This window comes from Hakea prostrata, chromosome 2 (genome assembly GCF_041222555.1).
Source record: "Hakea prostrata isolate BN-2017 chromosome 2, UWA_Hpros_2, whole genome shotgun sequence".
Taxonomy (NCBI): Eukaryota; Viridiplantae; Streptophyta; class Magnoliopsida; order Proteales; family Proteaceae; genus Hakea; species Hakea prostrata.
The window spans coordinates 36815303-36838410 of record NC_142601.1 but is presented as its reverse complement, the minus strand read 5'-3'; the positions used below and the strand labels follow the sequence as shown (position 1 = coordinate 36838410).

General features: G+C 38.2%; 1 protein-coding gene and 1 non-coding gene across 7 annotated transcripts in view; both read right to left on the bottom strand.

The window, feature by feature from the left end:
• Positions 1-1020: 1020 nt before the first annotated feature.
• Positions 1021-1127, bottom strand: LOC149024279 (small nucleolar RNA R71). Its single transcript, XR_016171909.1, has one exon. It is a non-coding gene; the product is annotated as a small nucleolar RNA R71 (small nucleolar RNA).
• A 6195-nt stretch (positions 1128-7322) lies between these two features.
• The window catches only part of LOC149024276 (putative UDP-N-acetylglucosamine--peptide N-acetylglucosaminyltransferase SPINDLY), a 93105-nt gene continuing 77319 nt past the window's right edge, over positions 7323-23108 (bottom strand). For 5 of the 6 annotated variants that reach the window (XM_089144591.1, XM_089144592.1, XM_089144590.1 and 2 more), the window contains exons 15-19: positions 22585-22679; positions 20430-20565; positions 20091-20308; positions 9837-9964; positions 7324-8466 (exon numbers count right to left, since the gene is read on the bottom strand). In XM_089144591.1, coding sequence (XP_089000717.1) covers positions 8105-8466; positions 9837-9964; positions 20091-20308; positions 20430-20565; positions 22585-22679 — 939 coding nt within the window. In that variant the 3' untranslated portion in view covers positions 7324-8104. Of the gene's footprint in view, positions 8467-9836; positions 9965-20090; positions 20309-20429; positions 20566-22584; positions 22680-23108 lie in introns of all 6 variants that reach the window. The other variant, XM_089144594.1, reaches the window with a different exon arrangement.

Sequence of the window (23108 nt, the reverse complement as noted above, 5' to 3'; positions counted from 1 at the left end):
AAATTTAGTTTTGTTGAATTCAATCTTAGTAACTTAGCCTTTTAGTTCCCCATAGTTCGACCCTGTACTTTCTGCTTGCTAGATTAGTAAAGTATTTTATTTTTGATTGGTTAGCGATACGATCAATTTTTGGCGCCGTTGTCGGGGACCCAAAGCACAGTTGCTAGGATTGATTTTTGTCAATTAGGAATAGTTTTTAGAGTAATTTTAACGTTTTTTTTTTTTTTTTTTTGCTTATTTAACTAATCTCTTTTTCTTTTGTTTTGTAGGTAACTGCAAGAGTAGCAATTCGATAATTAGTTTAGGTTGTTATCTTTTATTCTTAGATATAATTGTATTTGGGACTTTTCAATTGTAATATTTGCATTAGATTGGGTTGTTTAGGTTAATTTTTAAAAATCCCCATCCCTCAGATCCCACATGTGTAACTTTTGTTCGAAAGATCACATGGATTGCGCCTCAGGTACGTCCTAAACTCTCCCTTTTGCTATAGTTATTTTCTTTTAATTTTACTTATTTAGCTTCTTATTTTTTTCTTCTTCTGTGTGTATGCATGGTCGTCGTTCCCTAAACCCTGAGTTGACTCCACTTGACTTAGAGTTAGAAGAGACTTTGGCCAACCTTAGAAGGCAAAGAACCATGGCAAACTATGAGCCTCCAATGAGGCCCTTGAGTGAGCATTTCATTCCTACGATATATACTCTGATTTCTTGTATTAAGTTGCCTGACATAGAGGTGTCTCAATATAAGATCAAATCTAGTGTGATTCAAATGCTACCATCTTTTTATAGACTTGCCAATGAAGGGCCTTATAAGCACTTAGATGAGTTTTTAGAGGTGTCCTCCACGGTTAAAATTTAAAACCTCTCACTTGATGCTTTAAGGTTACTTCTTTTCCCATTCTCCCTTAAAGATAAAGCTAAGCAGTGGCTTCAATTTTTGGACAATGTTAAAATTTCCACTTGGGCAAAAATGCAACAGGAGTTCCTTAAAAAGCTCTTCCCCATTGGCCATACTAATAGCATTAGGAGAGAGATAACGAGTTTCTCCCAACAAGAAGGAAAACAATTTCATGAGGCCTAGGAAAGACTAAAAGAATTACTTAGAAAGTGCCCCCACCATGATATTCCTAAATGGCGATTGTTTCAATGCTTTTATGATGGCCTTAGAGACCAACATAGGCAAATGGTTGATTCTTCTTGTGGTGGGACTTTCATGCACAAGAATGAGAATGAGGCATAGGAACTTTTTGAGACCCTTAGTGAAAACTCCCAACACCATGCTTCAGCAGCTAGGACTGAGATTCCATCCATTGGGCAACCAAAGAGGAGCGGTCTCTATGAGATCAATCCTACCATTGAGATGAGCACTAAGGTTGACTTGCTATCAAAGAAATTGGACCATCTCTTGTCATTAGGACAACAAACCCCATCTCCACTTCCTACAAGTTTCTCTCCACCTAATCAGATTGAAGCATGTGCTTTATGTTCTAGCCTATCCCATCATGTCAGTGATTGCTATTTGGCTACACAATACCCTGAGTTTGTTAAGGAGCATGCACATTTGGCCCAAGGAGTCTCTAAATTGGGAAATGATCCATATTCCAATACCTACAACCTAGGATGGCGAAACCACCCCAATTTTTCATGGCGAAACTCAATGCCCAATCCCTCTAATCAAATACCTTATAGGCCACCTCTATTTAATATGCAACAAAATGCCTATAGGAATGAGCAACCATCATCTCCACAACCCTCACATAATTCATCATTTGAGGATAAGGTACTAAAAGCACTTAGTGGATTAGAGCAAAACACTCAATTGTTGCATTCCCATTCTCAGTCCATTAACAAATTGGAAACCCAACTTGGTCAACTAGCTGATGCCATCAGTAGGAGGGAGGTTGATCAGTTACCTAGTCAACCAATAGGTAACCCTAATCATCAAATTGGGTCTAGGAAAGAACAAGTCCAAGCAGTCTCTATTGTGACACGTAGTGGGAAGGAATACTCCCAAGCCATTGTCCATTGATCTTGAGAGTCGAGAGGAGGTTGATTTGACCCATGAGACTGGTGATGATGCACACAAGCCTAGTAAAGAAACACCACTTGTGAGTATTCCCCCCATCAATTTCCTTGTAAGGGGTTGCACATTCCGATTGTAAAGGGTCCTACTCCTAAATCTTACACTCTCAAAGCCCCCTTCCCTGAAGCTCTTGAGTCCTCAAGTCTAGATTCTAGAAAGAATGCTAAGATGCAGGAGATGATTGATTTATTCCAACAAGTTTGTATCAATCTCCCACTATTAGATGCTATCAAGCAAGTCCCAGCTTATTCTAAGTTTCTACAAGATTTGTGCACCCAAAAGCGTAAGTTGAATACTCAAACACCTAAAATTGTGCACCTAACTGAACCAGTCAGCTTGGTAATTTCCAACCAACTGCCCCCTAAACTTAAAGATCCAGGTACACCTTTAATTTCATGTGTCATTGGAGATTTATCCATAAGTAAAGCATTGCTTGATTTGGGAGCCAGTGTGAATATTTTACCCGGTTCAATTTATGATAGGTTTGGTCTAGGAGATTTGAAATCCACTGATGTGATTCTACAATTGGTAGACCGTTCAATCAAACAACCCCGTGGGCTAAAACGTTTTGGTAAAGGTTGAGGATCTATATTTTCCTGTTGATTTTTTTATCCTAGATATGGACAATACAACTACCAATAAGTTACCACCAGTCATTCTTGGATGACCCTTTTTAGCCACTGCAAATGCTTGCATCAATTGTAGATCGGGTGTCATGGACATATCATTTAGCAATAAGAAACTTAGAGTCAACATCTTCAATGCATCCTTAAGCTCAAATAGGGATGAAGAGTTCTTTGTGATTAACCTTACTGATGAGGTAGTGATTGATTATATTCCAAACATGCTTATAGATGATCCCCTACAACATTACTTGCCATTTGGGGAATCTAACCTAAATATTGAGAAAGTCAACATATTGTTGGACTCTTCCACTTCTTTGGAGAAGTCACCATTCAAATTTAGATTTGAGCCTCCACCTCCATTGGCTGCATCTCACTGAGTCTGACTAAAGACTCTAAACTTAGCGCTTTATGGGAAGCAACCCATTTGTTTAGATGTTATTTCTTGTTCTTTTTCTTCTCTTTTCTTTGTTTGTTGTTAGGTTTTACTATTGCGTGCTCTATCATGATTTCAAACATCGGGTAAACTCTTTCCTCTATTTGCTTCTATCATTTTTTTTATATATCTTGCATGCACTGAGGTCATTGCATAATTTAAGTGTGTGTGTGGGGGGGGTGTCAACTCGAGTAAGACTTGTTGATAGTTGGTAGAGCATTGTCACAAAGATAAAAAGTGCCCAATTTTTTCTGGCTTTGGTAAGATAAATCTTTTAATTCCTTGCTTAGATACAAAATGAGAGTTTAAGTGTTTTAGAAATCCCATCTGATGTAATGAGCACCCTCTTGAGAGAATAGTAATGGGTTTTACATTTTGAGACTGAGGTTGAATTGGAAAATAGGAACTCCAAGTAGTCCAAAAGGTTTGACCATCTAGTTGTCTTGTATTGCCTTGTGCTTATGGTGACAAGTTGAGACCGATTTTAGACTATTTAAATATGAAGTGAATTGAAGTATAATGTGAAAAAAAAAATATATGCTGAAGTTTAAAGGTTAGACCTCCTTCTTAGTAATCGGGTCTCGGTGTCACCAACATCGTGCTTCATGTCAAACAGTTGGGGTGTCTTTGGTCCAGTCTTGGCCTGTAGCCTAGTTGGCTTGAGTAAGTAAGTTCGAGGGGTATTCTACACCTAGTTCCTTAAGGCCATCTGGCTTGAGAGCGGCTGACCCAACACTCATTACATAGGCCATCTAGAAAGCTTAAGAGGCAAGACATTGCACGGACTAGAACTGTGACCATTAAAGAAAGAAGTGAATTAATGTGCTTATAAAGGTGAAATGTCTAAGAAGGTCAATATTGCTTAGATCTTGGGTTCTTGGTATTATTTGGTACCTAGTTTAGCCTTATCTGAGGGTGAACTAGTAGACTTAAGATAAGAAGAGACTTCTCGATTGAATTGTTTGCCTAGAGCTAGACTCAAGAGAGGGTGTAAAGAGCTTAAGTGTGGGGGTGCCTATATTCCCTTCAATCTTTAGTGGAGTGTCTTTGTCTTGGAATCTATCTTTTTACTCTTACTACTGCCAGAATAATTAGAAGAGCACTTAAGAAATTTGTGTGTATATTCTCTGCAAAACACTCATGAGACATAACTCGTCCACTAGGGTAACCTAGGGGTTTAAAGGCTTGTTGCACATGCTAAGTGCAATCGTGATTCCTACGAAAGTGAATTAGGTTTTTCTTTATTTATTTCTCGTATTGCATTTATTGTTTCGTTTTGCTCGAGGACTAGCAAACACTCAAGTGTGGGGGTATTTGATAAACATGCATTTAATCATTATTTATTTGATTTAATTCCCCATACTTAATTGAAGAGAGCTAATTGAGTATTTTTGTGTATTTTTCAGGAATATGGTGATTTTGGATATTAGCGATAATATGGAGTAAAGTTGGCAAATATATTAGATATTGGTGAATTTTAAATCATGGCATTTAATCTTGCTGCCCAAGAAATCATGAAAAGTGAGATCTTAGTCAAATTGGAAACAGGTGGAGGTCTAAGGAACAAAATTGGTAATAAATTTGAAAATCGGATAAACAGACATACCTTTAGTATGTTGGGCATATGTCTCTCGTATGAGCTTGGATTTCGGTGATTCAAGATGCTATGGAACAATATTGAAAATATCTACAACTTTCTAGTTTTGAGTTTTTCCAAAATCCGAAAGAATAAAGGCCAAATCGATGGGTAAAGAGAAGTGATTCATTGTGTGCGGGAGACATAAAAGAGAAGCCAACCATAGAGAAGAGGAGAAGACGGCGAATGCGGTTCTCATCTCTCATTGCTGAAGAAGAAGACCACATCTCTCTCTCTCCCTATGTTTCATCTTTATTTTTCTTATGAACTTTGTGATAATGAGTAGCTAGTTCCTTTTCTTTGGGATGTAGATGAACCATGTTTATTTCATTAATTTGATTGTTCTATATCTTCTAGTCGATTGTGTTTGAGTTTGGCCAAAGATGTTTTATAGCTCAGTGAACTAAGCCTGCTAAGCTTCGGTGAAGGACGATAGTCTTGCGAATATAGGGCATATCTAGGAATACCATCCTTAGTTTACTTTGAAGTGTAGAGTTATATCGGTTAGGGAGAAGCATTGGGGATTCGAAATCCCAAAGATCTTCACATATTCATAGTTAACGTTTAGGCATTAATTAGTAGATTTAGTTTAAATTTAGTTTTGTTGAATTCAATCTTAGTAACTTAGCCTTTTAGTTCCCCATAGTTCGACCCCGTACTTTCTGCTTGCTAGATTTGTATAGGATTTTATTTTTGATTGGTTAGCGACACGATCAACTCCTAGGGTTAGTGATCCATCCTGATGGGTCGTGATGTGATTAAAAAAGGTATACTCTGGCAATTGGGAAACAATCATATAATCAATCCGTGGATTGACAACTGGATCCCCCACACAGACCCTGATTCTAGATGTTTTCCATACGCTACTAATGCTCCGAAAAAGGTTTCTCAACTTGTGGATGTCCACACCCATACATGGAAAACACATCTATTACATCAATAGTGGCCTTTTGATATTGTCAGCAAAATATTGGAGATCCCCTTACCTATCACATCAATCTAGGATAGACTTATCTGGCAATGGACCTCAACAAGGACCTTCTCCGTCAAGTCAGCTTACATATTGCTCACCAATCCTTCAAAAAGAAATGCCCCTCTCCCACCTATTTGGAAAAGTTTCTGGAAGGTACCCCTACCGCCACGCGCGACACACTTTCTTTGGAAGGTACTACATCAAAAACTCCCTACTCCGTCACTTCTTCTCAAGAGAAGCTACATATGTTCAGATCTATGTCTTCACTGTGTCAAAATTCAAACAACCCCAAACCACATTTTCATCACTTGTCTCCTTGCACGCGCTGTTTAGGAGGCCCTACAACTCCCTACAATGCTTCCTCAGGGTACCCTGGTGGAGAAAGTCACATATTTGATTACCCAATGGAATGCTGATCCATTGGCTGAGGGATCAATTACCACCCTTACAGCGTTATGGCTTTTGTGGAAAGCATATACTAGTCTTATTGATACACATGGGCGTCCCTTGCCATCTCAGGTAACATTTCAAATCTGGAAAGACCTTCAATTCTACAATACAGGAAAACAGAGAACCCTTCCTCTCAGCAATGCAACATTACGAATCAAATGGATAGCACCAACCCTTCCAAAGATTAAATTGAATGTGGATGGCTCCTTCAAAGACCGCCGGGCAGCTGAGTTATGGTGGTATTGCTCAGGACCATCGGGGTTGCATGCTCTTCTGCTTTGGATGTGGAAGTGCTTCCCAGGACATTCTCACCATAGAAGCTATGGCAACCTGTCAAGCCTTACAATGGGCGCACGATTTTCAGCTAACAGACATTGAAGTAGAAACAGATAACCAAGCCGTATTTTACATCCTACAACACCAACCACATGACGCTCCTTGGAAGTTATTTACAATTCTTAAGGACATACTCCAGCTCAAGGAGACATTTGCCTCGCTCACCTTCCGACACATACCACGAGGCTATCATGGTAGAGGATGTTCTTGCTAAAGAAAGTGCCCTTTCACAGGATGCGTTCTTGACTATTTCCCATCCCCCCTTTCAACATTGTTTGGTATTACTGCTTGATATATTAGGCATAGGTTGTAATCGGAGTTTCTCCCTCTAAATAAATAAATTGCTGTTATACCAAAAAAAACAAAGAGTAACCCTGAAAATGCAGTCGAGGTGCACATAAACTGGCATGAAAACCTCAGATCCGCATTAAAAAAGAATGATAGACAAAAATTTTGAGTCTGTAATTTCAAGGGAGTAAAACCATCCCCTATCTTTAAACCGTGGTCAGGATCACCGAACGTCCTGACTATCAATCCTCGTGCAGACTACAGTTTAGCATGCAAGACGATGTGAGATTTCAAAATCTAGATCATGTTGGCGGCTCAGTTCTCAGGAAGATCAGCTGCAGGGATTCGTATTAAAACTAAAACTTTGATCTGAACCATCATACTACCAGTTGTGTGCCACAGTTTTACCAGCTGAAGTCAACTTTAACAGATCCTTACTGCCAAGTTGAGCAATCCAAAACATCCATCTTTATCAATTAATCAAACGGGAAGAACCGCGATCTGTATTAATATTTTGAGAAATCTATGTCGATTATCTAACCCTTTTTATTTGACGTTAGTAGATATCTGGTTTGTATCTCTGGCTAGGAGAGCTTTAGACAACAACTGTCAGGAAGAATGACAATATGTAATATTGCAATGCCTCAGGACCTTTTGTCCTCTGATGATGTTTCAGTAATGCAATTTCTTCTTTCATCGGAGTTCAAAAACAGAAAAAGAAAAGAAAAAATCAAGACAAACTCACACCCAAGCTAATTTCAAATAAGTTCTCAAGGTTGGGAAGCAATTACCCTAGGAACTAATACATTCTTTTCCCCTGGCATGTAATCGAACCACAATATGGTAATTCCTGGAGCAATCAACCATTAATTAAACAAATCATGTTTCAATTTACAAGCCACTATAACTTAAGGGAAAAACCCTACATGAAAATTATATTTATAACTCGATGGGCTTCCGGCATCATCTCTATCCCAATACAAATCTGAAACTAATTTTACCAAAACCATCCCGATTGGCTGCTGTAGTATTTCCTTCCCAAATGTGATGCATAGGATAAGCAAACGCCTGTTTTTCTTGGCATGTCCATTTGTCTTGCAGCAAATAGAAGTGTCCATGTATGTATATAGGGGGAGGCAACTCAGCAAAGGAAATACACCGAATACTTTCTTCTGCCGTATAATGTATCCCACAACCAACAAAAAAAGGGTAATCTCATCTCATATTTCCAGATCGATAATGTACACATTACTGGAAGTCCCCCAGGATGACAAGGTTCATCCAGATAGCGGCACAGTTTTAAATCCATTAGTCTGGACAGATACTCGGGGACTTTCCCTTGGGGTTGTGATCTTTATGGGCTCTGAAAATTTTCCAGCAGGCTCTTCAGGGATCTGCTGCTGTGGTAGCATTTCCATGTGCTTTAAGGAAGCCACATCACCCCTACAGTACCTATGCCACAGATTCCGATACATTGCCTCTAGACCCAGGGTGAACTTTGGTCCATCACATACAGGAGACTTCATCATGCGATCCCGGAGACTCATCCTCAGGTTTGTAAGAGCCGCAAAATCAGAGGCCAGTTCCAGTGCCAACTGGACATATTCATCTTCAGATTTGGCTATCAAATTATCCAAACCTGCAGCAATTTAATAAACTCCTCCATATTAGAAAATATTGTACAGTAGTAAGGTCACATCAGAACACCATAAAAGGAGACACTTAAAATTCATCTCCTGAGGTAGATCCTTAGGCAAGAAAATAAACAATTTACAGATCATATTGAAGGAACTAGAAGAGCTAGGGGTAGACCTAAGATAACCTTAGGAGAAGTGGTGAGAAAGGATATGTATAGCTTAGGCCTTGTATCTAGCATGGCCTCGCACAGAACTGATTGGAGGGCAAGAATCCATGTAGCCGACCCCATTTAGTTGGGACAAGGCTTATTGTTGTTGTTGTATTCAAGAAATAAATCAGGTTTGCCGATCAGTATTGTGGCCATATTTACACACATACAAGTAATGGTTTTTTCAAATCTAGTCTGCTAAGTGAATGATTTTGGACATGATAGTCAAATTCGTAATATGGAAATTGTTTTGCCAAATAACTAACAAAGAAATGAACCTGATTATATTAAAAAACAATTTTGAATGACCTTTGAGTTTGACTGCATCCAAGTCAAAGTAACTGCGAAAGTATTGAAACAAAAAGCTTCTAAATATCCCATGAATCCCCTTCTACCTTTAGCATTACAAGAAAATGAACGTCACTAGCCGCACTTTAAAGAAGATATAGCACTGTACAGCCAGCACTCCATGAGTAAAACTTTGCATCAGATGGATTTATAGCGGCTCATGGGAGGGAAGCTTGTGTGTATTTTAAGAGGATCTACTGTGGCAAGGTGCTCCTCTGGTCATGTTTCCAAGAAAATTATAATATAACTGTGAAGTAGAATATATATATATATATATATATATATATATATGCAATTTTTATTAAATGCTTGATACTCTATAAAGGCAGTACCCTATGCACAAGGCTCCCATGCTTAGGAAGATCTGGGGAGAAGGGTCAATTATATGCAGCCTCAGCTTCTTTTTCTAGGACCTGAACCAGTGACAATTGTTCAGTAAGTGAGCAGTTGAGCAAGCTCCAAGCATGACCTTTTACATGGGATCAAACCAGTAACTTTAAAGTGGCAACAACCATCCCATGACACAAATTCGCAAATGGATGTAAATTCAGTCATTGAAAAGATTATACAACGACAGGTCAATTTATGTATCAACCCTAATTCTTGATCTGGGCCTAAGTCAACCTTGAAGTAATATAGGCCCACCATCATAATTTATACAATTGTTAGTCAAATTCATTTAAACTCACTACAAATTTCAACATTGGTCTCTAACAAATGGTCTTCCATCGCTTTTGACTGATATTCCACGAAACTTTACAAAGATCACTAACAGAAACACATCAAAATAAGATGTCAAAAGAAATGATGCTCACCAATTTTACTGAGAAGAGTCACGCCAACATTATGGGCATGCACTGAACCTTGCATAGTGACACATGGAACTCCCATGTACAAAGATTCACATGTGGTGGTTGTTCCTGCATAGGGGAAAGTGTCCAAGCTACAGGACAGATGCACAAGTTTTAGAATATAATCAGAACCGGAAGAGAAGAGATGAAAAAAATAAATAAAAATAAAAAGCAAAAGGAATCATGACTTATAGTTTTCTACCTTCTAAATAAACTACAGATTACTATTCACATGATGCAGTAGCTGAAACAAATCTTTGTGAAGGGAGAACAAATCAATTGTGTATTAGTAGGAAAAAAAGTTGATTCACTGGTAATTGAGTAAGGGTTCTGCAGGAGAAATGTGTCAGCTAGATGTTGGAAAGGTTTATGACCACAATCATATTCACGCTTTTCAAATGTAACTGGAGAAGCAGGATCACACCTCCATGGTTTTGTATCCATTTGTATTAAATGGTTACACTAAAGGGCATTTAAAAGGACTATGCAAATTGTAGGATCAAGCGCTTGTCGTTGCTCCAAAAGTCCGGACATGTGGATACGGTGCCACTAATTTTCCTTATACCGTAGCCAGCAACTACCCCGGTTCAAGGCTGAATTTGGGCGGGACCTTGGGCAACCTTAGCACAGCTTGGCGAGGTCCCAACAATTCCCTTCCAGTTCCAAAGCGAGATTTTTGGATAACTGAACCTCAGTACAACTCGGCGAGGCCCTAAAATCCTCCAAAAATCCCCCCCAAATAGCACCATGGGAATTCGAACACGAGACCTTCTAGCTCTGATACCACTTGTAGGATCAAGCACTTGCCGTTACTCCAAAAGTCCGAACCTGTGGACACCTAGGGGTCTACCCTTTTTAGTGTGGGTACAAATTCAAAAAGATTTGGAATCTAATAAATGAGAATGTGAGGAAAGGTTATTGAGACAGGAAAGAAGAAAAGAAAAAAAAAGTGATGTGATTTAGAATCAATTCAACCAAATCTAAGGATTGGACTAAAAGAGAATAAGAGAAATTGAATAATCACAAAAATATGGCCAATTTTTTTCATGGAAACCTATGTTGGGTATACAATTTTATCAATCTTATCCATGGTACAAATTTTGGTTGAAACATGCAAAATTTCGATTGCATTTTTGAAAAGTTGAAACGAAACTCATGAGGACAAAAAAAAGTCCTCAGTTTCGATCGAAACTGTCGAAATTTCGTCGAAACGTGTTGAAAACTCAAAACTTCGAAACCTGTTGAAACTTGTCAAAACTTGGTTCAACCCAACTGGACCAGCTAGTTCATGAGAAAAAAAAATCCCAAATTTTCTTTGGGAAACATGGAAAATTTCGTGGAAACTTGGGAAATTTCGTGATAACCTGAGACTTTTTCCAGTAAATTTTGTAGCTTTCCCAAATTTTCAATGTTTTGTTTATTTCATGTTTCCCCAAATACCACGACAAATACCCCCTCTATCAAGACTTCCCTATCCAAATTGCGTATTCCCTTAGACTAGTTATCTTAAGCATGTTGATGACCAGACTCATAAAGTTACAGTTGTCGATTACCTTGACAACCATAGGCATAAAATGTCATGGGATGTCTATGTTCGTTGGTTGGAGGAGAGGATGTTACAGGCATAGTACTACTCAACTCACAGGATGGATCCACTCTTGGCACTCCTCTTGGCACTAAGTTGTACTTTCCTTTTATTGTCAGCTATTTTGAAGTTAGAAATTATATATTGAATGTTATATGCTTAAGTAGTTAAGTTTATAATGTACTTTTCGGACAACTCTACATTGATGTTATGTACATTGAATGACCTATCTACATTGATTTTTTTAACACAATACAGCCAAAGTGTTCTTTATACTCTAATTAGCTTAAATGCAAAGTCCCACCCTAAAATACTATTTAAAACCTGTCAAAACTTGCACGAAAAAGTCCTAAGTTTCTTCGAAATTTCTCAGTTTCCCACCTAGGTTTCCCATTTTCACCTGGTCGAAACTTGAGTTTCCCTTGAATTCTTTTCTATGGTCTTATCAGCTAAAAAAGTATGGGAAATCATTTAAGTTGCATTTGATATACCCAACTTCCTTTAGCTCAAGCTATAACCAGAACTTGGAACTTATCACATTAGATGGTAATCAGATCTAGAAGACAGATCTGGAATTACCCTAATTGGTGATGGAAATTCAGATTCACAGGTTAGAATCACTAACCAGACAGTATAGCTGAAGAATTAGATGGCAAAAAGGAGTACTATGGAAGGACCTAATTTATTGAAGGCAGACACAATAAAAGTAATCAGAGGTAAATGAGAAATAATCAATAATGAACAAGAATAATGAATGGAAAGGGGAAATCAGAAAGGCAAGAGGGGGAGTGTAAAACACATTGGCCAACAACAAAACTATAATCAGTCACTTGCAACAATTCAACAAGCTCCACGAGACCGCTCGAGGTAATATGGTCATGTCCAACAGAGACCTATGCACCAGTAAGGAAAACGACTAGATTCAGTTTGACAGAGCTAGCACAGGCAGAACAGACCTAAAATAACTTTGGAGTAGCAGTAAGAATTATATGCATACACTGGGGTTTGATCCAAGTTAACCACAGAGAAGAGTTATTTGAAGGATAAGGACCCAAGTACAGCGATGTTCATAGGATATGCTGCTTTAACTATTACTACTTCCATTTCCTCCTCTTATTGCTTTATATTTTACTACTTTCTACTTCTTTCATAATTCACAGTTTTCTTTTACTGTCTTAGCCTCTTTGGATCCATGTAGCCAGCAATTTAGTGTAGATAAGCTTATAGTCATTGTAGCTACTTTCAACCAGCCCTAGACAAAAAAGGCACATACAAAAGCCCAAATGACTGGGTCCCCAGTATTGCAGGGACAGGGAAAGGGCAAGCATAGACTGCCTTACAGTAGAGCTTGTTTCTGATTCTTTTATTCAACAACTCAACAGAATTGACGGTCAGGAGAAAGGGGTTGGTACAGACAAGAAATTTAAAAGCTGAAACTTTCAAACCCACATAAGACTCCTATTAGACTATTAAGTTGGGCACTTAAAACTGAAATAAAACAAAAGAAGAACACATGGCCAGGGATTTCCATAACTAGAACGATAAAATTAAGAGCAAATTGTCACTGGCACCCCAAAATGGAGGCCTTAAAGCACTAACACACCACTTTATGTTTAAAAAGCACAGAGACCCCAAAATTGGATTTTTGTTAGATATATTTGTCAAATTTATCACTGAAAATAGTTAAATCACTGTTTATTTTCAAAAATATTCCTATAATAAATACTGTCTGAAAGGTTTTCAGCAATAAATTGGACAAATATATCCAACAAAAATCCAATTTTGGGGTCTCTGTGCTTTTTAAACATAAAGTGAGGTGTCAATGCTTTAAGGCCTCCATTTTTGGGTGCCAGTGCAATTTACTCTCAAATTAATTAGATTGTGTTTGGCTTAGATAATTAACTTTTAGGCTCACGACCACATATACCTACGGAACAAAGGCCCATCACCATAATTTTTAGCCCTATAACCACATAAATCTATGGGACAAAGGCCCAGCATCATATCTATCAACACTCACGATGATTTCAAAGGATAAAAGTCCAATTTGATACCAGATCTGTATCAGTATCAAGGTTCGTATCTCCCCGGAATTTTGCCAAAATTTTGGTTTACTAGCTAACCAAAGAAAAGATGGGCAGATAGGAGAAGAAGTACCAAACCTTGCCCATCTCGGTTTGTCTCGCATGTTCTGACCAGGATGGACCATTTCAGTCCATATTAAGTTACTTCTATACCCAGTTTCAACGAGATCTAAGTTACTTCTATACTCAGTCTCTGTTTAGCCTGGTAGATTTCGACCATATCAATCTTAATGTTGCCTCATGGGATGAGGACCAAATTCCAGGATCTAATAGGGAAGTAGCAGACAAGTTATGGTCTCTAAATCCCCGTGGTGAGGGTTTGCATGCTGTTTTAGGGAATTTAGGGTTTGTAGAGTGGGTAAACAGGGTTCAGCTAGGAGTGGTATGCTTAGGGTATATGAAAAAAGACTTTGATCCTTGTTTTCAGATTCAGATTCAAGTTCCTTGAGTCAAAGGTTCTGAGAGAACTAGGTTTCTAGGGTAATTAGGGCTAGGGATAGGGTCTAGAGTTAGATGGTGAGTGGAAGCTGTAACCCTAGAAGGGAAGGCAGGGGATTCAGTGAAAAGATTTGGAGTTAAGGATCTTTAGGGTTTGGGAAGGCAGGGAATTGCTAAAGAAAAACACCAAACCAAACCGTCGCAGAACCTTCCAGCGCTGGATGTTCATCATGCCGTTGACCTAATTCCTGACTCTGTTCAACTTAAAGAAGATGTAACATTTGAAACTACAGAGAAAGAGAGTAGAGACTAAAGCAGTGGCTGACTTAGTGCAAGATAAAGAAGAAATTGAGAGCATTCCACCACAAGCTATCAAAGTTCAAGATCTTGAAAAAATAGTGTGCGACACAAATCTTCAATAGGAAGGACCACAAGGCTGGAGATGGTACTACAAAGGTTCACGAAAAAATAATTAAGACAAATAGTACTAGCATAAGTTGTGAAAAAAGACCCCAAGAGCTTGGCGGTTGAAGTTGAACATACTCATATTAACTCTGTTATGCCCCCATTGTTCTTTGAATAGAAAGCTCCCAGAATCGAACAATTCATTCCTAGCGATCAAAAATTGCCTAAGTTTTGCCTAAGAATGGTCCTACTCAAGCCAGCAAGGCCTAATTATAGCTAGTAATATTCTAGGAGTCCAGATCCACTTATATTTTGTTATTTGAGTTAGTCTATGTTATGTTGTAGTTTTATTCTAAAATACAAGTTCTATTTAAAATAAAAGTCCTCCTTAGATTTTAGTTCTTATGTCCTAGTGGGAGTCTTTTAATAAAGGCTATAAATACACACCCTGTAGCTTGTAACAAATCAGTTTTGATAAATAAAATAGTGCAGAGATAGTTAGACAGAGGTTGAAGGTTCGACTAGGGTTTCTGAGATTCTCCAAAGCAGGACGCTCCTACGATAGCTTGGCTTGGTGTTTTTTGTCAGCAATTCTTCATCTCTAACCTCCTAAAGTCAGTAAGTGCTCATTCCTACCCTTTCCCATCTCCTACCCCTTCACATCCTACAATTTCTCTTCACCCGCTTCTACGGCACCTCTTTTTCTTCTTCCCCAAACACTAAAAATCATTTTCTCCAAATTCCCTCCACCAAATTCCCTCCCTCCCCCTTTCTAAAATCACAACCCCCACTCCCCCATCTAACACTTCAACCTTAACCCTTGCCCTAATTACCCTCTAGAAACCCTAGTTTTCTCAAAAATGAAAACAAGGATCAGAGTCTTGTTTTAAATACCCTAAGCATACAACCCCTAGTCGAATGTTGTTTACCCACCGCACAAACCCTAAAAAGCCTAAAACCACAGCCAGTTCTTAATGAAACCTCAATAGGATGAGGGCCAAAATTCAGGATCTAATAGTTAAACAACAGACATGTTAGGGTTCCTAAACCATGCAGCTAGGGTTTCTATGTTGTTTTAGGGTATTTAATAGGGTTGTATGCTTAGGCTATTTGAAGCAATATCCCAGATCCTTGCTGTTTTCAGATTCAGATTCAAGTTTCTTGTGTTAGGGTTTTGAGAAAACTAGGGTTTGTATAACGTAATTAGGGGTAGGCTTAGGGTCAAAGTGTTAGATGGGGAGTGGGGGCTATGGTTCTAGATGGGGAGGAAGGTGATTCGGTGGAAAGAATTGGGAAACAAGGATTTTTAGGGTTTGGGGAAGAAGAAGTGCCATGGGAGAGAGAGGGGAAACTATGGGAAGTGATGAGGGTAGGATATGGGGAAGGGTAGGGATGAGCACTTACTGACTTTAGAAGGTTAGAGATGAAGAATTCCTTAAAAAAGAAAACCAAAGCAAGCTGCCGCAGCACTTGTCTACGCCCGAGAATCCCATAAACCCTAGTCAAACCCTTAGCCTCTGCTGTAACTCTCTCTGTAATATTTTGTTCACAATTAACTGCTTTGTTACAGGCAATAGGCTATGTATTTACAGCCTCTATTGAAAGACTTGTACTAGGACTAAGGACTTCTGTTGAATAGAACTTCTATTTAAAATAGGACTCTTACATAACATAACCTAACTCAAAAGACAAAATAAATATAGATTTGGACTCCTAGAAATTACTGAGTATAATCAGGCCTTGCTGGATGGAGCAGGACTGTCCCAAAATTACCAGAATGCCCCTGGTGCTGAAGAAGGCTAAAATCGACCTCAAATTTTGTAGTGAGGTGGGGGCAATAAGGTGTAGCAGCTTGTATCATTCCTAGGCAAAACTCAAGCCATATAGGAATGCTAGGAATGAAGTCTTAGACTTTGGGTGCATCTCTTCAAAGAACCATGGCGGCAAGACAAAGTCAATGTGCTCTTGTTCAAAATCAGAAGTCATGCTCTTGGGGTCATCTTTGATCACATCTCTAGCTGGTGCTATTGCTACGACCTTGCTTTTGCAAGCATTCATAGCACCATCTTTAGCCCTGGCGACCTTTTCATGAAGGGCTTGAGTCACCTCTTGGTCTTCCACTATTTTAGCCATTTTGTCTTTAACAATCTGTGCTGAAATTACTTTGGCGGACATAGGCAGCAGCTCTTCCATTGGCTGTGTGGCCTTGACTTCATGTTGTATTGGAGCTTTAATTGCTACCTCTTTTTCCTTATCCTGATTTACCTTGACCTCTCTAGCTATCTATTGCTTTAGTTTTTCTATGATTGAACAAATTTCTTTTACCTGATTATCCAGATTTCTCATGCTATCATCCACCTTGTTTTCGTTTTTGTTACCATTCCCATTACCAAGAGTTTGAATTTGACAATTGTACTGATATTGGTCTCTATTAATGGGGATATTGCTGCCTCTAGATGCAATGTATTCTTCCGATCTCCTCTGTTAATATCCTCCAAAGAACTAAAGTCTTGATGTGCTCTTTTAACATCTGTGGTGCATGATAATGGGGTCTTTCTCTATGTAGCCTTTCTTGAACTTCATACCTATCATAAGAAGAATTAAAATATTGGGATTTCCGGGTATGATCATTCCTTTCTGTCTTCTCTGTAACCACCTGTAAGAGCATCTCCATGTACCTGTGGTTTCCACTAGCTTCTCCACGAGGGGAGAGTGACTATTCTGAAATTTACCCATGGGGGTGTAGGAGGCAATTCTTCTTCCCTGTGGAATTGCTGTAGTTGAGCTATACTAGTTGTCAAACCTTGTAAAGATGCTGGCACATCTGTTTGGGTCTCTTGTAAATTCTCTAAAGTTCTAGCTCCTGCTGATTCATCCATAGCTTTGATACCACTTAATGTAGCCTCCGCAATAGGAAGAGGGCCAAAATCCAAGATGTAATAGGGAAGCAACAGACAATTAGGCTTTCTGACCCCATCGTTAGGGATTCAATGCTATTTTAGGGTATTTAGAGTGGGTAAATGGGGTTCAGCTAGGGTTTGTATGCTTTAGGGCATTTAAAACAAGATTTTGATCCTTCTTGTTTTCAGATTCAGATCAAGTTCCTTGAGTTAGGGTTTTGAGAGAACTAGGGATTCAGAGATTAGTGTTTCTAGAAGGTAATAAAGGCTAGGGTTAAGGTCGAAGTGTTAGATGGGGAGTGGGGGTTGTGACTCTAGAAGGGGAGGGGATTTGGTGGAGGGAAATGGGAGATAAGGATTTTTAGGGTTTGGGAAGAAGAAGAGGTGTCACAGAAGAGAGAGGGAGGGGAAATTGTGGGATGCATTGGGGGTAGATGGCAAAGGGTAGGGATGAGGACTTACTGACTTTAGGAGGTTAGAGATGAAGAATTGCTGAAGAAAACACCAAACCAAGCTGCAGCAGCACCTTCATGTGCTGGAGAATCCTAAAAACTTTACTTGAACCCTCAAGGGCCTCAACCTGTAGTAACCCAGTAACTATCTCTGCAATATTTTATTCATAAAAACTGATCTGCTACAAGCAATAGGCTGTATATTTATAGCCTTTATTAAAAGATTCCTACTAGGACTCAAAACTTAAAAAACAAAATCTAAAAAGGACTCTATTTAAATAGAACTTCTACTTAATAAGACTGGTACATAACATAGACCAACTCAAATAACAAAACACTGATTGTAATTATGCCTTGCGGGCTGGAGTAGGACTGTCCAAAATATCCCTAGCTCCAAAAATATGTTTTAATGCTATTAGTGCATTAAAGATCCAACCTTTTGGCTTCAAATCCTTATTTCTCCCTCAACTCCCTACACTCCTTTGTCAACAAACACCTATTTTGATGGATTGTTGGGGATTGAACACACCTTGAAGTTAGATATGTCTATTCATTCCAAATTTTTTATTTCTTGGTAGTTGATGCATCAAAACATTTTTGTTTCTTTTCAAATCAACATATGTTTAGGTTAGGAGCATGATTAATAAACATATGTTGTTAATTTTTTATTTTTTTTCTATTTAAGTGTTGGTGTTTTGTAATTTCTGGTTTTAGAAATTGTTTTCCATATAATGTATTTTAGGGGGAACAAATACTATTTATACATGATAGATGACATTGAATCTAACATATATGAGACAACATCACTCAATCGACATGTGATAGCGTTGAATTTATTTTTCTTTTGTTTTATTATTTATTTTGAAATATTTGAAAACTAAAATAGTAGAATATCAGTACGAGTATGTATGTAATTATTAAGTGGAGATCTCAGATTCTCAGCACAAGTTTCTTTTAGCTTATCTACATTTTGGTTATCAAGTTGTTTAACATTCCATTTGATTGTATGAAGCATTTAAATTACTTTTGTTACAATTTACAACTCCTAGTATTTGTTGTAATGGACACACATCTCCCTCGATTAATAGGATATGATTGAATACTTTCAACAACATTAATGCAAAATGCCTCTTCCATTGTGTTAATTATGCTTTAAAAGGGTGAATGCAAAAACCCAGGTCAAAAAAACATGAAATAATGCCACAATTGGCCTCCGGAACTTTTTGTCAGAAGTACCAAGTTTCTGCCGAGATGGCTGAAATTTCAGCCATATCTCCATTTCAAGGCAGGCCAAAAAGCCCAAAACCGGCCAGCCAAAAAACCAGCTTCAAAATTGAGATTTCAAAGCTTGATCAGTATTGATGTCAAACAAAACATCAAATATGATGCACAACTATTTGGGCCCTAAGAAGGTTTTGTCGGTAACTAGAAGATAGATGGATGAACTGAAAGACAACATAAGTCATTCACTAGGTGGCTAAGGACATGCAATCATTGTGATGCCTTCTCTACTTTTGTTCAGCTGCAATCAAACTGAAGCACAAATTTGCAAACAAACGATGGAATCTTTCATTAATGATACAAGATCGCTCGTTTGATTATCAAGGATCACAATGGCCAGGTTACATGCACAATGCTGGCAGACCTTAAAAGTATTTCATTCCAGATGGTGATTATCAGTTCGAGTCAGAGAGTTAAAAAGCTACGGCCCCTAAATAGTAGCTTCAACTCTATAGTAAAAATAGAAAGGAATAGGGGGCAGACTGAGGGAAAGAACAATCTGAAGAATTGCTGAAAGAAGATTCTAAGGGGAAGCTTGAAGATTGCATCAAATCTTTTGCTGATGTCAGCCAGGTTTTGGAGCCTTTTAGACAGGGCATGGATGATCAGTATTTCTGGCAAGCCTTTATCGTATTAAATCCCCCCCCCCCCCGGACACCTGTTTGAGGAGCCTCGTGCTTTCTTTCTTTTTTCTGGTAATCAATACCTGTGTATTCAAGAAATGGCTTATTAGTGCAGAATCGCAGACCACCATATTCTAGAACATCTTCAGCTGGCTCTAAAACTAAAGAGAAGTTTGATGTTTAGTAATAAATACAAGAAGCATATATAGGTTAAAGCACAACCCTCACTGGCAATAATCCACATAACATGATAAAGCCTTTGCAAAGTGATATTCCAAATAAAGCCAGATAAATAAGGGTCAAAATTAAAACATAGAATCCAGTCAGGTAGAATGGATAATGTTTGAAAAAAAAACTCCATCAATTTAGCTTACTCAATTAGATTTAGAAGAAGAAATATGTAGGAGATTTTGCCTTGATTGTAAACATAGGAAAAGCAACATATCATACCTAATGTCCATGAGGGAATATGCTTGCATATGGTCGTGGTTGAGAAGGATCAGTGGCAAGAGATCAACTCGCTGTGATTCCAGTCCCAACTGCTCTAGTGTTGAAAGAAACCTCTGTCCTACACTATCACAGCAGAATGGCTTACACTTCACCACTAGTCTGGAATGTGGAACCGCACAAAGTATCCTAGCCCAAACTTGCAGCACTTTTGGTGTTATCTAGTAACAAAAAAGGTCAAAAGGTAAATGCTTCAGAAACACAAGAATTACCCCATTAAACATGACAAAGACAATTATTAGTTTATTTCTATGTTCATAAGATTCGTCTCTAAAGCAATACCTTCGCAAGATTATTAAAACTCCCAAAAGTAATAAAACCATTAGAAAGAGCTGGGGTTGGCGAAACAGGACCAGCTTCAGGAGATGGTGTATAGCAGAGGAAGCAACCAGGTAACCGAACTAGCTCTTCAACATGTCTGCAACAAGACAAGAAACTAAGATAAAAATATTTACAATCTAATAGAGGACTACCAAAAATCTAAATCCCGATGCAGCTGCAAGCATGGCCAGAAATAAATAAGAGATATGTATGGGAAATGGCTGGTTCACATAGCCAATTGGCGAACCAACCAACCTTCTATTTATTCAAATTAAAAATAAAAATAAAAATAAAAAAAAAAAAAAAAAAAAAAAAACTTCTTATTCATCCACAAGGGCCTTTAAATAAAATGTTCCTTTTGGACTGAAAAATAGAAATACAGGATTCCTAAGAAGGAACCAAATATGAGCCCTAATAAGATTCCAACCAACCCTAAAAACCTAGTTGACCAAAACAACCCCCCCCCCTTAAAACACACACACACGCGAAAAAAACAAGGCCTGGAGCTAAGAGAAACCCTAATGGAAACATAAGACCATAGTTCTCAAGGCTAGGCAAAGCGATAGAGGGCCACGAAAAACCAAGGTGACACCAAGACGCCTTGACCCAAAGAAGGGCCAGAACGCCTAGGCAACACCTTGACAACTATGCATAAGATTTTTGGAAATTATCATCATGTACTTGTAACTTAAATTGGACCAGGATTTACAATAAAATGAACCAAACTGAACCAGATACCAACTATTAAGGTTTGGACCCCTAAATGAGGCCCAATACAACTTAAACCTATGGGATTAAAGTCCCATAACCCACACATTTCCATTCCATGGTCGGAGAACTCTCAGGATCTCATCGATAACACACGAGATCTCTCTTTCTCCATCTAGGAGACGAGATGATGTGCTTTGATACCCTGTTTATCTACTCAAGGTTCGGACCCCTAGATGAGGCCCAATACAACTTAAACCTATGGGATTAAAGGCCCATAACCCACACATTTCCATCCCATGGTCAGAGAACTCTCAAGATCTCATCGAGAACTCACGAGATCTCTCTTTCACCATCTAGGAGACGAGATGATGTACTTAGCACACAGGATGTCATATATTGATTCTTGAGTTGTAACTTTGATGATTGTGTCATCATTAGAACTTTGTAATTTTAGTTGTGAACTTGTGTGATGCATTAGACTTGAAAGTTCTGGATTTTGAGCATAATATATGAGTATATGATGTGTAGTTGTGTATAATAGGCCATTTTATGGTTTCACTTCAGTGCAGTGGTTTCCCACTCCAGATCCAAAGGGAACTCACATTTACTCTACTACTTTCACAAATCTGAGGTCACCCAATGTGTTCAAGAGAAATAAAACTGGCTGGACAACATATTTCATCCCCTAATACCCCTAGAGTTTGGGAGAATTTTCACCAGCTCAGCGAGGTATCACCAAGATCTCAAGCCAACCCTCTTTCTTGAGTTGGCAAGACAGGCCTTGAAAGCAAGATCTTGAACCATGAACCATGCTAGGAAGAGGCCAAAACACTATTCATGTGAGGTAACATTAACAATGTCACAGTCCGATTTTTGTTTGAGGGAATACTATTTGAAGATTCTGATGGGCCAACATGAAAATTCTAATTACATCCATTTCGAGGATGAAGATTTTGTATTTGTTTCTATTTTAGTATTCATGCATGTGACTGAAATGTTAAGCCTAGTAGTTTCTAATTTTTATTTTAGTAACTTTTTATTTAAGTGCCTACCAATCCACATGCATTATCCCATAGTAAACAAATAAGATGCTAAGATCTATACTCCCCTTTAATATTCCATTAATGAACCAATAGGAATTAATCATGTGATTTACTGGAAAGTTCAAGTGAAGAATCAAATTCTTGGCATTGCCTCATTAACTTGGAAGTAACAACAACAGCACACCCAGGTAATAATTTGCTGATTTGGGTGCCCATTACAATATATAACAGTCACATAATAAATCCATATTCATTTCAAATTAAACATTAGGAATGTAAAATAGAAAAAGGTAAAAATAAACTAAATTTAGTTCAAGTTAAACACTAGAAATGAAGAACAGCAAAGGTATAAATAAACATACTTCTGACTAGTATCCACAGGATCAGCTAATGAGTCAGTGATTCTATAGTCAATGGTAGCCAAACCAGTGGTATTTGGGTAGCCAATCCAGGTAGCCTGTATTAGTAAACGCAAGTCATAAATGTCTCAGAAACAAACCAAATGGTGCTTAAAAATAAACTCATACATTCCTCCCAAAAAGTAAAACATCTATGTATGTTTATTAACATGCCCTTTAAACCCACCCACCCCTCCCACCCAAAAAAAAATAATAATAAAGTCAATATTCGCCACCAGAAGAAATGATTGGAGCAATCCATTAGAGTAAGGAATGTGAGAACAAAATATCATTGTTTGGGGGTTCAATTTGTTTAAGCACATCAGAAGAAAACATTTAAAATGGAAAACCAATTTAGGCAAAAAAAGAACAAGCCTAAAAAAAGACTCAATAACACATGTCAAGCAATTTAGTAAGGTAGCAGGCTAGTGTAATATAACAACAGGTGCTACAGGACCTAAAAAATAAACCATGACCATTTCTTGTAG